Raw genomic sequence first — 15,009 nt, 5'->3', positions numbered from 1 at the left:
ATTCAAATGGAGCACACGACATGCTTACTCACTTCACACATGACGGGTACAAAGGAAAGACAGGACATGCTCACTCACTTCACACATAACGGGTACTAAAGGAGGACTCGACATGCTTACTCACTTTACACGTGACAGATAGTAAGGGTTGGACAGGACATACTTACCCACTTCACATATGACAGGTACTAAAGGTTGGACAGGGCATGCTTACTTACTTCACACATGATGGGTACAAAGGGAGGATAGGACATGCTTACTCACTTCACATAAAAAAGGGTACTAAAGGAGGACTCGACATGCTTACTCACTTCACATATGACAGGTACTAAAGGTTGGACAGGACATGCTTACTCACTTTACACATGACGGGTACTAAGGGAGGACAGCACATGCTTACTCACTTCACACATGACGGGTACTAAGGGTTGGACAGGACATGCTTACTCACTTCACACATGTCTGGTACAGAGGGAGGACAGGATATGCTTACTCACTTCACACAAAACGGGTACTAAAGGAGGACTCTACATGCTTATTCACTTCACACATGACAGGTACTAAAGGTTGGACACGACATGCTTACTCAGTTCATACATGACGGGTACAAAGGGATGACAGGAGATGCTTACTCACTTCACACGTGACGGTTACTAAGGGTTGGACAGGAGATACTCATTCACTTCATATATCACAGGTACAAAAGTTTGGACACGACATGCTTATTCACTTCACACATGACAGGTACTAAAGGTTGGAAACGACATGCTTATTCACTTCACACATGTCTGGTAGAGAGGGAGGACAGGATATGCTTACTCACTTCACACAAAACGGGTACTAAAGGAGGACTCGACATGCTTATTCACTTCACACATGACAGGTACTAAAGGTTGGACACGACATGCTTACTCAGTTCACGCAAGACGGGTACTAAGATTTTGACAGGAGATGCTCACTCAATTCACACATGACGGGTACAAAGGGAGGACAGGACTTGCTTACTTCTTCCCACATGACGGGTACTAAGTGTTGACAGGGCATACTTACTCACTTCACACATGACGGGTACTAGGGGAGGACAGGACATGTTTACTTACTTCACACATGACGAATACTAGGGGTTGGACAGGACACGCTTAATCACTTCACACATGACGGGTACTAGGGGAGGACACGACATGCTTACTTACTTCACACATGACGAATACTAAGAGTTGGACAGGACACGCTTACTCACATCACACATGACAGTACTATGGGTGGACAGTCGATGCTTACTCACTTCACAGATGATGGGTAGTAGGGGAGGACAGGACATGCTCATTCACTTCACACATGAGGGATTCAAATGGAGCACACGACATGCTTACTCACTTCACACATGACGGGTACAAAGGAAAGACAGGACATGCTCACTCACTTCACACATAACGGGTACTAAAGGAGGACTCGATATGCTTACTCACTTTACACGTGACAGATAGTAAGGGTTGGACAGGACATACTTACTCACTTCACATATGACAGGTACTAAAGGTTGGACAGGACATGCTTACTTACTTCACACATGATGGGTACAAAGGGAGGATAGGACATGCTTACTCACTTCACATAAAAAGGGTACTAAAGGAGGACTCGACATGCTTACTCACTTCACATATGACAGGTACTAAAGGTTGGACAGGACATGCTTACTCACTTTACACATGACGGGTACTAAGGGAGGACAGCACATGCTTACTCACTTCACACATGACGGGTACTAAGGGTTGGACAGGACATGCTTACTCACTTCACACATGTCTGGTACAGAGGGAGGACAGGATATGCTTACTCATTTCACACAAAACGGGTACTAAAGGAGGACTCGACATGCTTATTCACTTCACACATGACAGGTACTAAAGGTTGGACACGACATGCTTACTCAGTTCATACATGACGGGTACAAAGGGATGACAGGAGATGCTTACTCACTTCACACGTGACGGTTACTAAGGGTTGGACAGGAGATACTCATTCACTTCATATATCACAGGTACAAAAGTTTGGACACGACATGCTTATTCACTTCACACATTACAGGTACTAAAGGTTGGACACGACATGCTTATTCACTTCACACATGTCTGGTACAGAGGGATGACAGGAGATGCTTACTCACTTCACACGTGGCGGTTACTAAGTGTTGGACAGGACATACTTACTCACTTCACATATGACAGGTACTAAAGGTTGGACACGACATGCTTACTCAGCTCATACATGACGGGCACAAAGGGATGACAGGACATGCTTACTCACTTCACACGTGACGGTTACTAAGGTTTGGACAGGAGATACTCATTCACTTCATATATCACAGGTACTAAAGTTTGGACACGACATACTTACTCACTTCACACATGACGGGTACAAAGGGAGGACAGGAGATGCTTACTCGCTTCACACATGACGGGTACAAAGGGAGGTCAGGACATGCTTACTCACTTCACACAACACGGGTACTAAGGGTGTAAAGGACATGCTTATTCACTTCACACATGACGGGTACTAAGGGTAGAAAGGACATGCTTACTAACTTCACACATGAAGCGTACTTGGGGTGGACAGGACATGCTTACTCACTTCACACATGACGGGTATATTGGTAGGACACGACATGCTTACTCACTTCACACATGACGGGTACTAAGGGTGTGACAGGACATGCTTTCTCACTTCACACATGAATGGTACAAAGGGAGGACATGACAAGCTTACTCACTTCACACATGGCGGGTAGTAAGGGTTGGACAGGACATGCTTACTCACTTCACACATGACGGGTACTAAGGGAGGACAGGACATGCTTCCTCATTTCACATATGACGGTAATAAGGATGGACAGGACATGCTTACTCACTTTACACAGGACAGGAACTAAGGGTTAGACAGGACATGCTTACTCACTCCACACAGGACGGGAACTAAGGGTTAGACAGGACATGCTTACTCACTCCACACATGACGGTTATAAGGATGGAAATGACATGCTTACTCACTTCACACATGACGGTAATAAGGATGGACAGGGCATGCTTACTCACTTCACACATGACGGGAACTAAGGGTTGGACAGAACATGCTTACTCACTTCACACATGACGGGTACTAAGGGTGGACAGAACATGCTTACTCACTTCACACATGACGGGTACTAAAGGTGGACAGGACATGCTTCCTCACTTCACACATGACGGGTACTAAGGTGGACAGGACATGCTTACTCACTTCACACATGACGGGTACTAAGGGTGGACAGGACATGCTTCCTCACTTCACACATGACGGGTACTAAGGTGGACAGGACATGCTTACTCACTTCACACATGACGGGTACTAAGGGTGGACAGGACATGCTTCCTCACTTCACACATGACGGGTACTAAGGGAGGACAGGACATGCTTACTCACTTCACACATGACGGGTACTAAGGGTGGACAGGACATGCTTCCTCACTTCACACATGACGGGTACTAAGGTGGACAGGACATGCTTACTCACTTCACACATGACGGGTACTAAGGGTGGACAGGACATGCTTCCTCACTTCACACATGACGGGTACTAAGGGTGGACAGGACATGCTTACTCACTTCACACATGACGGGTACTAAGGTGGACAGGACATGCTTACTCACTTCACACATGACGGGTACGTAGTGAGGACAGGACATGCTTTCTCACTTCACACATGACGGGTATTAAGGGTGTGACAGGACATGGTTACTTACTTCACACATGACGGGTATTAAGGGTTGGACAGGACATGCTTACTTACTTCACACATGACGGGTATTAAGGGTTGGACAGGACATGCTTACTCACTTCACACATGACGGGTATTAAGGTGGACAGGACATGCTTACTTACTTCACACATGACGGGTATTAAGGGTTGGACAGGATATGCTCACTCACTTCACACACGACGGGATCTTATGGTCAGTTAACTCTCTTGCCTCGGGAAGATTGACCTAATTAGGATTATAAAGAGACAGTATAGTGCTTCTGTAAGAAATGCTCTGTTAGACAAAATAACAAATCAAAAGGGTTTCAGGCTGTACTAAGAAAATATACAACAAAGAAGCCACAAAGGATAACATAAATATTTCGGAATGATTTTGCATTTTAAGAATTTATTCGAAGAATGCGATTGCAACTCCATTGAACAGGACACTCTAATATTGATTTTAAATTTAATGATAATGAATATTAATAATGGTTTATTCTAAACTATATGGTGTTTCACCAAAGATGTTAGTTGCACAGGAGTCTATTTATAGTTGTGTCAAGAGATGTGCTAAGACAAGTTATATTTTTTGAATGTTTTGATTGTCCTCTAGGTCTTAGACAAGGCTGTGTGATGATTCCTTTCCTATTCTCCATGTTTATCACTTTACTTGCTTGACAAATAGATTCACCTTCTGTTCCCGGTGTACAGCTACACACTGATATCATATAGGAATTTCTGATGCTATTTGAAGATGATATTGTCCGTGTTGCTGATACTATCTATGGGCTCCAAAAGATATTGATGTCTGAAAATCTTTTTGTGACAACTACCATTTCTCAGTTAATCTAGATAAGACAAAATTCTTGTTTCAAAATGGGTGACAATTTATCAAGATTCGAGGGGTGGTCATTTGACGAGCATGAACTTGAGTGTGTATTTAATAAATACACTGGAGTATTATTTTCTAGATCACTGTCATGGTCTAATCAGGTTAATAAGGCCTCCTGTCAGTTCTCTTTGAAACAATAAAGTCGCTGTCCACCCTGCAGCCTTGACCGTCGGTTGTTTTAAACATTTGACTCCAAATCTGGCAAATTTTACTGTATGGTTCTGAAGTATGGGTTGTAGATAAATCCCCGGAAAAAGAAGTTGTACAAATGTTCACGTGTAAGCAATTTTTATGTGTGAAGCAGTCGTCCTCAAATGATGTTGTTGGAAGAGAATAAGGAAGTATTCTTTATTGTCTATTGTACATTACATTCTCTCACACCGTATAGGCTGTAATATTGAATGGGAAAATAGACTACTCTATTTGTAAAAAAAAGATGAACATCAACATTTCAATCACTGGTTTGTCTGGTCCAGGATCGATTATTTACACACCGGACACGTCTGTTGTGAAGAGTTCCCTTCTTAAAGCAGTCGTAAAATTCTTTCTTCAACCTATCAGACCCGTGAAGATCCGGGGTAGAATAGGTCTTCAGCAGCCCATGACTGCTGTAAAAGGCAACTATGCTTGTCGTAAGGGGCGACTAACGGGATCGGGTGGTCAGGCTCGCTGACTTGGTTTGATTGCGTGGATCGATGCTCATGATATCAATCACTGGATTGTCTTGTCCAGACTCGATTCTTTTTACACAGGCCGCCGTCATAAGCTGGAATATTGCTGAGTGCGGCGTTAAACAACAAACAAACAAACAAATCTTCAACCTATCGAAAGTATCACAAATGTAATACTGCTAAAAGACATCTATTTTCATTTATTTATACATCAAAGGGTAAATGGGCAGTAATCAGTAATCAATATATATATATATGTATATATGAATTTGTAGCCGCCATCACCATTTAGGATGTAAATATATACCAATTACATTCTACCTGTGCCACAAATGATATAAGCTCAATATGTTGATGTCTTAATCTGATGAACCCACTGTCTATACTCGTCACGCCGAAGAGCCTGGTTCGATTCCCGACATGGGTACAATGTGTGAAGCCCCTTTCTGGTGTCCCCCGCCGTGATATTGCTGGAATATTGCTAAAAGCGGCGTAAAACCATCCTCGCTCACTCACCTATCTATAAAAAGCAATGCGATTGTGGCTTGTGTAAATTACATCTTTATTGTCTATTGTACATTACATTCTCTCACACTGTATACGCTGTAATGTGGAATGGGAAAATAGACTACACTATTTGGAAAAAAGATGAACATCAACATTTCAATCACTGGTCCAGGATCTATTATTCACACACCGCCGTCATATGGTTGGACTATTGCTGAGTGCGGCGTTAAAAGGCAAACAATCAAACAAACAAACAAACAAAGAGACAAACAAACTGCGATCACGTGACATGAGAGTTTGGAAATGTAAAAATCTGAACGCACCTTATCCATATGCAAGAAAAAGGAGGCGAAAAATACGTCTGAAAGTGTCGTCTTGGCAGTCAGGAAATTAAGCAATGACATTAAGTTACGTAGTACTATGGAATATTAACTGAACATTGCTTTGGAAAAAAGGCAACCCTGCGTTAATATGGTATAATACGTACGCTTCTCCGACATGGTCAGTTTAGTCGATTATATTTTTTCATGTATATTTTTAACCAAGCAATGTCATTGTAATACACATATAGCCAAATAATGAATAAAGGATACGTCTTTTTGCCATGAACAAAGTTGAACTGAGAGTATAGAGGTTGACATAGAGATGGTGCTGAGGTGAAATGGTGAAGATTGATGCACTTACTTCGCAACGTGCATGTCCGTGTGTGTGTGTGGCTGCTTGTACTAGTCCGGACTGATGCCGATTTTATAGTGCTAGCTCACTGAGATACCATGCCGCTATTTAACATAAATACCCCACTTAGACACAGTATACTCCGAGCCGAAAAGCCCTTGTTTTAGACCGTTAATGCCGAGCGCCAGGCATGCTAACATACGCACCATTTTTAACGTCTTTTGGTATGACGCGGCCGGGGATCGATCCCCGGACCATTCGCCCCCAGCGGACGCTCTACCACTAGATAATGGAGGCGGTCAGCATAGGTTGAGGGTGGGGATGTTGGTGGGGTTGTGAAGACCAGTAATCAGTTATCAAAATATATATGTATCATTAACGTAAGTAAAGGATCTTGCTCCCTCTACACGCAGCCCAGACGGCGAATGGGACTTCTACCAGGAAGCGCTTCCCAGTCGAACCCACCCAAAACTTTTCGGAGAATGTGAAGACTTCCCAAATCTGCAGCCTTCTGTATTACCCAGATTGTCAGAAGGGCTGTATTCCTGGCAGCAAACCCGGGAACTATCCAAATGTCTGTCAACAGATTGGGAGGTACCAAACCTGAGGAACCGAGAACAATGGGGAGACGGACAACTTGGTACTCATTCAGCCTCTCCTTAATAAACTGAATCTGGGCCGAATTGGCATGGCACTTCGCTTGGTTGACACTTATTTCTGTACCTACATTTCATGTCCTACATGCTTGGCTCATTTAAGAATTACCTCGTTTTCATCATGTGTCCTGACAAATACAAATAAATGTGTGCAAATGTGAACAATTATGATAGTAGTAGTAGTAGTAGTAGTAGTAGTAGTAGTAGTAGTAGTAGTAGTAGTAGTAGAATTTTCCGAGAAAGAACGAATGTGATCGCGACAAATTGATAGCTTCGAATTAAATATATTTCCAGTTCAAAACACAATCTCTTCGCAAGCAGCAAGGCAGCGTCCAGCAATACAGAACCATCAACAATATCAACATTGACAATGAGATTATGTCCCTCGTCATTATTATTGCTATCATTATACTAGTATTTGATATCTTGTATTTCCCCGATAGCGTATGTTGTGCGTGAAAAGAGTGAGTTGAACCAAACTCACTCAAGTTGAGGCCCTAGTAAATTGTGAGTGAGTGAGTTTGGTAACGCTGAAAAGTACTTTAGTTATACCACTGCGTGTCAGCTTGATGTTTTGTTTGTTTGTATGTTAGTTCTTTAACGCCACACTCGGCAATATTCCAACTATACGACGGCGGTCTGTAAATAATCGAGTCTGGACCAGACAATACAGTGATTGACATCAGGAGCATCGATCCACGCAATTGACGCCTTCATGTAGGAAAGCCCGAAGAAATGTTTCTGACACGCCTTATGGACGCAACTCTGCATAAATCTGCCACCGGCACAACACTTTCTACAAGCGACACAGCACCAATATTTTCTGCCGGCATAACTTGCTCAAATGTAAGGGCGTCTTGTATATCTATAAATCTCATAAGGAATTTAGGATGGAATCTTGAAATATTCAACAGGAAAGCATGTATAGTAGGGTGGATTCATCCCGCTGACGACATCCATCCCGTGTCAGCATTCCCGACCTTGGATCAGAAGGTCATGGTTCGAATCCCATCCCTGAAAGCGGATATTGTATGACCGCTTCATTAGCTCCTAACGTAGGGGCTGAGGACGTTCATAAACTGACGTGCAAAATAAACTATACCAACATTGATTTGATGTTGACAACATTATCAAATATATCACAAAAATAAAGTGTTGCGAGTTGGAAAGAAAATTTATCTGACAATGTTCTGATTCAAATTCCACAAAGGTGGCATTTACAGGAACTTCAATATCACGTAAGGAATGACACAGGGGGTAAAATGTCAATTTGCAAAATAAACAAATCATCTGAACGAAAACAGAAAACGCATGTTTTTCACAAATGCATTACTGTCAGTATCTTGTATGGCCTCCATTGCTCTGAATACAGGCTTGGACACGTCGCCGCACGGAGTCTACAAGATGCCCGATGACGTCATTGGGGATGGCTCGCCATTCTTCCAACAGTGCCTGAATCAACGTTTGACGACTTGACGGAGGGGGATTTCTTTCCCTTATTTGACTGTCCAGATAGTCACGATTTTGTACAAAAACATTATATATTATTTGAAAGAAATCTTGTGATCCATTGTTTAGGCTCCAAGCCATAACGTTATATACATAAAAGACATAATAGTTGTAGATATAGAGACACACTATTTCAGTGGTCAAGGTAATCAATCGTCACATACAGACAATTTCGAAACAGGTAGGTGATGAACTTTTACTGACTAAAGATATTTTACGACAGCTTCTTCACCACAGAAAGGTATTCACGACATGCCGTGTTTTGATATTATGACCAACGTCCAACGTATCCGGTACTATGACAGGCAGTCAACCAGGTCACCTTTATCCACTCATCGCTTCATACGACCTTCACCTCCACTTTCACACATTCTACAATGGCAATACTTGGAATGGTCACCGAACTTTACCACCTCATCCACTCCGTCGCTTCATACCACATTCACCTCCACTTTCACACATTCTACAATGGCAATACTTAGAATGGTAATCTATCCAAGCACGTTGAGTCTAAGTTTCATGTATAACTCGTTTCAAGATAGATTTCCCGTAAGTTGTTCGGATTGTATTTGAAGAAAATGTAATATTTGATAATACTGTGTTCGGGATGAACAGTAGAACATCAACCGTCTATTGAGGTGCTGAGATTTTAAGATGTCAATCCACTGGATTTCCGTTATCGATAATGTTTTTTTTTATTATTCGTGTTGTTGCTGTGATCGGATTTGATGGAATAAACGGTTGATTGATTGATTAGCACCATGATACACCAACCGATCTCAAGCACTACCACTCCGAATGTCTTTGTTTGCTCCCTCCTTGTCAGTTCTGTTAATACTGTTAATAGCCCTGTACATTTATCTTATCGCGTTTATTCACAGCATGCCCAATACGTGCAATGAGCAATACAGTTCTGTACACCGCTCAGTTCAGTCGCAATTTGCAAAGGTCTTGTGGCTATGGCATGCACTATTGCATCTCAAGCCCGATTTCAATCAGGAGAACCTGTTTGTCAAGCAGTTGCTTCTGCATTCTGCACGACTTCACGTATAGATAATGTTGTTTGAGGGACATTTTTATATTCAACCATTCACCTGATAAAGGGGTGAGAAGTGAGATCCGAAACATCGATACAAACAATAAAACAGTTGTTTTCATAATACGCTTAATGCTTTTGATATTTAACTATTTCATATTAATCATATTTGAGCTGAAGACTCAGCACTGGTTACTTACCCTTGCTTCAGCAAAAGTTCCTGTCATGTCAGAGAACCAGTAGCAGGAACGTCCATGGGAATGAAACCCTGGTACACACCTTGAACCTTCAACATTTAAACAAACATATTGATATATGTCATTGGAATCAGTTAGTTTTTGATGCACCATGTAACAGAAATATAGGATAAAGACCGGATTAAGGACTAATTTGGAATTGGGTGTTGGCAAATAAAGAATCACCAGTGGATCCTGGCGATGCTGCACCGTAGATCTTCTAGCAGTTCAAAACAGGGAAAAAAGTAGTTCATGTCAATATTCCTAATCTACTCATGTTCGGTATCAAAAGTACAATATACCGATATCCAGAAGGTACAGATTTATGCCTGGGCTATGTACGTGTACTTTCAAATGATATGACACTCAGTTAACGTATGCCTCTTGCAAAGGAATTTCAGGGGGTTCCAATCAACGTTCCTAATATGAAAACACTAAACCTTCACTTTCAACAATAGATCATAGTATAGTAAACTACGGTTATAACGAACTCAAATGGACTACTCAGTTTTGTTCGTTTATAAGCATACATAAACCATCTGTACAGCAAATGGCCGGGACCAAAAGTTAAGTTCATAATATCCATCAGTTCGTTATAAGCGTGTTCGTGATAAGCGTATTTTACTGTATTGTAATCCTGCAATGATTTGATTATTTTGAAACGGATGCAAATGTTACGAAGGTATTGTAGCGAGCATCAGTCCATGTGAAGAGTGCTCCTGACATATGCCAATGAGTCAAGTTGAACGAGACGGTTCAGAGACAAGTTAAAAGTCAGTGGCAGGGCAGGCCTGACAACTTCTCCTCACTGAGGCAAAGAAACGCCCGATGAATGGTAGTCCATATCTGAGGAGGGATAAACCTGATTTCCTGCAACATCATTTGAGGATGAGAATGACATCGGAACATCATTCCATTTCATCCCAGCATGTTTGAATGATGAGGTGATCTTGCAAGCATTCTGGTATTTCGCAACATTCAAATTCCCATCAATCACAACACTTTGACTGTACCGTGTACCCGTTGATTCACCTCAGATCATAAAGCCACCACCTTCAAACCATCGCTTTCAAGAACGCACGGCGTGCCATAACGTTCCCCCTGGATGCCTGAAGACAGGTGTTCTGCTATCGAATCGGTGAACAAGTAAACGTGACACATCAGTGACAAAGGCCACATATCTGAATCACTGGAGACGTCGACCTTGATTAGTATTAGCCTTTTGGCTGGGCGTCTCTCACGGATGCCGTAGGTGTGTCAGTGTCTGCGGACCACCCTCGCAGAAACGGCGCTTCTACACGGGCTGTGAGCCATGCTGTCTGTAACCTGTGTCGACGATATCTTGGCAAGGGGTTGTCGCGGGTGGGCGGACACTACGAGGACCGTCTCTGACGTGGTTGTTAATACGGGGGCTGCAGAAAATGTTCTAAGCCTGACTAACTTTCAACTGTGGGCCATTACAAAGTGAACTAGTCAATGTAGTACATGTTGTAGTAGTTCATTTCAAGTTAATTTAGTCTGTTGAGTCCGTTTGTATATTAGTGACAGCCAGTAGATTGTGATAGGGGTCTAACGGATACAGAAAAGGAAAAGAGCGAGTACCGAGCAGTCATTAAGTTTATGACTTTAGAGAAATGTACTCCCCATGAAATTCATGGCACAAGAGTAAGTGCCCTAGTAATTCCACTGTTAAACTTTGTTGATCCATGTTCAAGGTTGTGAGAACAAGCCTTGATCATAACCCTAGGTCTGGTCGTTCCTCAACTCCCACCAATGAAGATTCAATCAAGGAGATAGAAAAACCTATACTGTCAGATATTACCATTGCTGAACTTGAAGAGGACACAGGTCTAAGGAATGGATCCATTTACACTGTTTTTAAACATTTACAGGTGGATAAAATATCTGCTCGTTTAGTGCCAAAGTTTCTTAATTATAATCTTAATGAAAAAACAACTGACATTGCTAGAGAAAAATTCGCGCTAAATTGAGAAGGATTTTGTCAAATTCAAAAAGAGATTAGTAACGGGTGATGAAAAATGGGTCCACCACTATGATCCCAAGTCAAATAGTCAATCAATGGAATGACACCATTTCACTTTTCAGCACAAAAAATCTTCAAGATCAGTACAGAAATTCATGGCCACTGTATTCTGGGTTTCAAAGAGTGTGATCCTTTGAAAGTCCAAAGACGATAACTAGTGCCTACTATGCTGATTTGCTTCATCGCATGAGAAATTCTATCAAAGAAAGGTGTCGAGGAATTCTGACTTCTGGAGTTCTACTACTTCATGACAACGCCTATTCTCACATCTCTCGACTTGCAAGGTTGCTGTGCGACAATGTGGGTTCCAAGAGCCTCCTAACCCTCCATACTCGCCCGACCTGCCACCAAGTGATTTCCGCTTGTTTCCTAAACTGAAAGATCACCTTTGTGGAAAGCGCAATGACGACAACGATGACCTTAAAGCTTCCGTGAACGGGTTTTGCAGGGTGGCTTCAGAAAACTTCTTCCTGACTGGAATCGAAAACCTTCACTATCGATATGAGATGTGTATTGAAAAGCAGCGATGTTATGTTGAAAAATAAAATTAAAAACACTTTCCCAACTGTTGGTTTTGTTTGTTAGGCTTAGAACTTTTTGACCAGCCCTCGTCGCGTCACCATAAGTGTCATATGGCCTGGACGTTAAATTGGCGTGTGACGTCACACTGAAGCATACCAGAGGCTCGCCATCTGTCATTTTCACATCGCATAATGAAGTAGCATCAAAACGATCAAAAGTAGTATTTTTTTGCAACTCTCAACTACCCTGAAAATTGCATGCAGTGGCAACGATACGGGATTTGATACCTCCTATAGAGCTATAATTGAGTCCTGAATTGGATTAGGTCCGAGATAAAACGAAGCGCAACATCGCATGTCGTCAAATATTGTAGACGCTGTCTGCACCACTGTAGCTGTGCTTGACGGTGGTTTCCTGTCAAAATGGGACGTCTGTGTTTTCTGGTGACAATCCCTGCACATCTGAAGCGACGACGTACGTTTGTGAAGATATTCGTCGAAGGCCAGGGATGCTTCTTTCAGTCACTGTTGCTGGCTGAAATCGATTTCTTAGGTGTGTAGTTCGAATCCAGTTGATTTGTCGATTGTTGGTTACGTGTGGCCTGCCACTCAGAGGATGGTCTCTGACTGCATTCGTCTGTTGCCAACGTTGCCATAAACACCAAATGGTGTTTCTGTGGACGTTAAATTGTCTTGCAACATCACGTTGACTCGATCCTGCTTCAAGCATACCAATGGCTCGCAGACGCTCATTTTTGGACTGGGGTGGCATTTCGTAATGTTGAATAATTGCATAATTTTGTTGTTTTTCTGAGTGGTTGTTGTCAGCACGATGCTAAACAATGCATATGGAATCTCGTTAACGCACATGTTTTATACCCATTCTTGGGTAGTGAAATGCATGGGGCTTGCATAAAAGTCAACCTTTGCATGGAATGCATGCTTTTCTGTAGCAGTTGCGTTTTTTTGTGACTTGATTTCATACATGTACTACAATATTGAAAACCAAACTTTACTTGTTTGAAAATACACTAAAATATTGGTGTCACGGGAACTTTTGTTGTTGAGTATAGATATGTGAAGTATTGCTAATTTGAGGAAGGTCGCAATTCTGCTGTAATATAACCTTCACTTAATTAAAAGCATTTATTGGGGAGATATTGTATATTTTAATGTATGGACAATCATGTCAGGTGTAGATGGCACACACAACCTGGCATCAGATTCACGAAGGTATTTAGATGAAACACGTTTCCTTGAAATATATGGCATTCCGCCATGAGAGTAATAGGCACAAAACAGTTTAAACCAATACTTCAATGGTCCATTATGTGACGCTAAATCAGCATAATATTGCTGTGAAATAGCTTCCTTCTGCATTTTGTACACCATTTTCACTGGTGACTGTAACTTGAAAACGTTATGAGACAATTTCCCTTTCAATGCTAAAGCATTCCAAACGTGCGGTGTGAAAAACAAAACCTTTATTATAGCTGATGGAAAACATGATGGACACATGGAAGCTTATTGTAGAATGCTATTAGTCCCATATGGTAACACATGCAACATTATGGGTCTACGGATTCTTACGTGCATTTTATTGAAGGCAATTTCCTGCAGTATAAACTAGTTTATGACTGTTTGCTTTCAAAGACATGTAATTGAGTGGTATAAACACATTTCTTTAAGGATAACGGTAAGCTAAAAAAAAACACTATTGTGTTTTCTTTCTGTTCGCACAGAGTATCAGGAAAACATTTTTTACTATTTATGCCATTAGGACATGTTAAGCGTTTTGGGGAAATGAGTGACTTACCCTCTGCGTACAGGAGCATGGAAGAGCCCAACAGTAGAAGCGCAACACCAGAGAACACATTCATTGTTGCAGTTGAGATGCTGGCGGTTAGCGTGTCATAGGATGCACTGGCGAGTAAACGGATGCATATATGATATAAAGCATTTTCATGGTTTGGAGCAGCTGTGAAAAGATAAGCATTGATTAAGCTATCGGGACACAAGCAGCTGGGAACTAATGATGCGTATTTGGAGGGACATAGGGCTAAACAATATTATAAACAAAAAACAATATACCTTTCACGATTTCTACTTTTGTGAAACTGAATACATTTATATGTTTTGATATCCGAGTATTAATAAATTATTTGAATTAAGTCGTCAAGATACAAATGTCATGTTTGTCGATTTAATTAATATTTACTAACGTAGGTTCATAAAATATGTATCTCAAATACACTTACCGTATTCGACGTAATAAGCGCCCAGGGCGCTCCCAAAATTAGAAATAGGGGGCCCTTATTTGAATATTATTTTGGTGGAAAAAAACAGAATTGAAAGATAAATTTCGTGGTTTATGCTGACAGCCTGAAATGTTTATATACTTCAGATATATTTTTCAAGAATTTAATTGCCAATAATTAAGGGTGCATATAGCACACGAGTAAGTCTTGTGTACATTGATCAATC

At 41.5% G+C, this 15,009-nt stretch overlaps 1 protein-coding gene across 1 annotated transcript in view; it reads right to left on the bottom strand.

Annotated features, from left to right (window-relative positions):
- LOC125377282 (perlucin-like) overlaps positions 1-14,458 on the bottom strand; it is a 35,525-nt gene extending 21,067 nt beyond the window's left edge. Inside the window, exons 1-2 of the mRNA XM_048390196.1 lie at positions 14,342-14,458; positions 9,925-10,010 (exon numbers count right to left, since the gene is read on the bottom strand). Coding sequence (XP_048246153.1) covers positions 9,925-10,010; positions 14,342-14,405 — 150 coding nt within the window. The 5' untranslated portion in view covers positions 14,406-14,458. The remainder of the gene's footprint in view (positions 1-9,924; positions 10,011-14,341) is intronic.
- Positions 14,459-15,009: the final 551 nt, after the last annotated feature.

Source organism: Haliotis rufescens, unplaced genomic scaffold (assembly GCF_023055435.1).
Source record: "Haliotis rufescens isolate VD_foot unplaced genomic scaffold, xgHalRufe1.0.p SCAF_86, whole genome shotgun sequence".
Classification (NCBI taxonomy): domain Eukaryota; kingdom Metazoa; phylum Mollusca; class Gastropoda; order Lepetellida; family Haliotidae; genus Haliotis; species Haliotis rufescens.
This window is presented reverse-complemented; position numbering and strand designations above follow the sequence as displayed.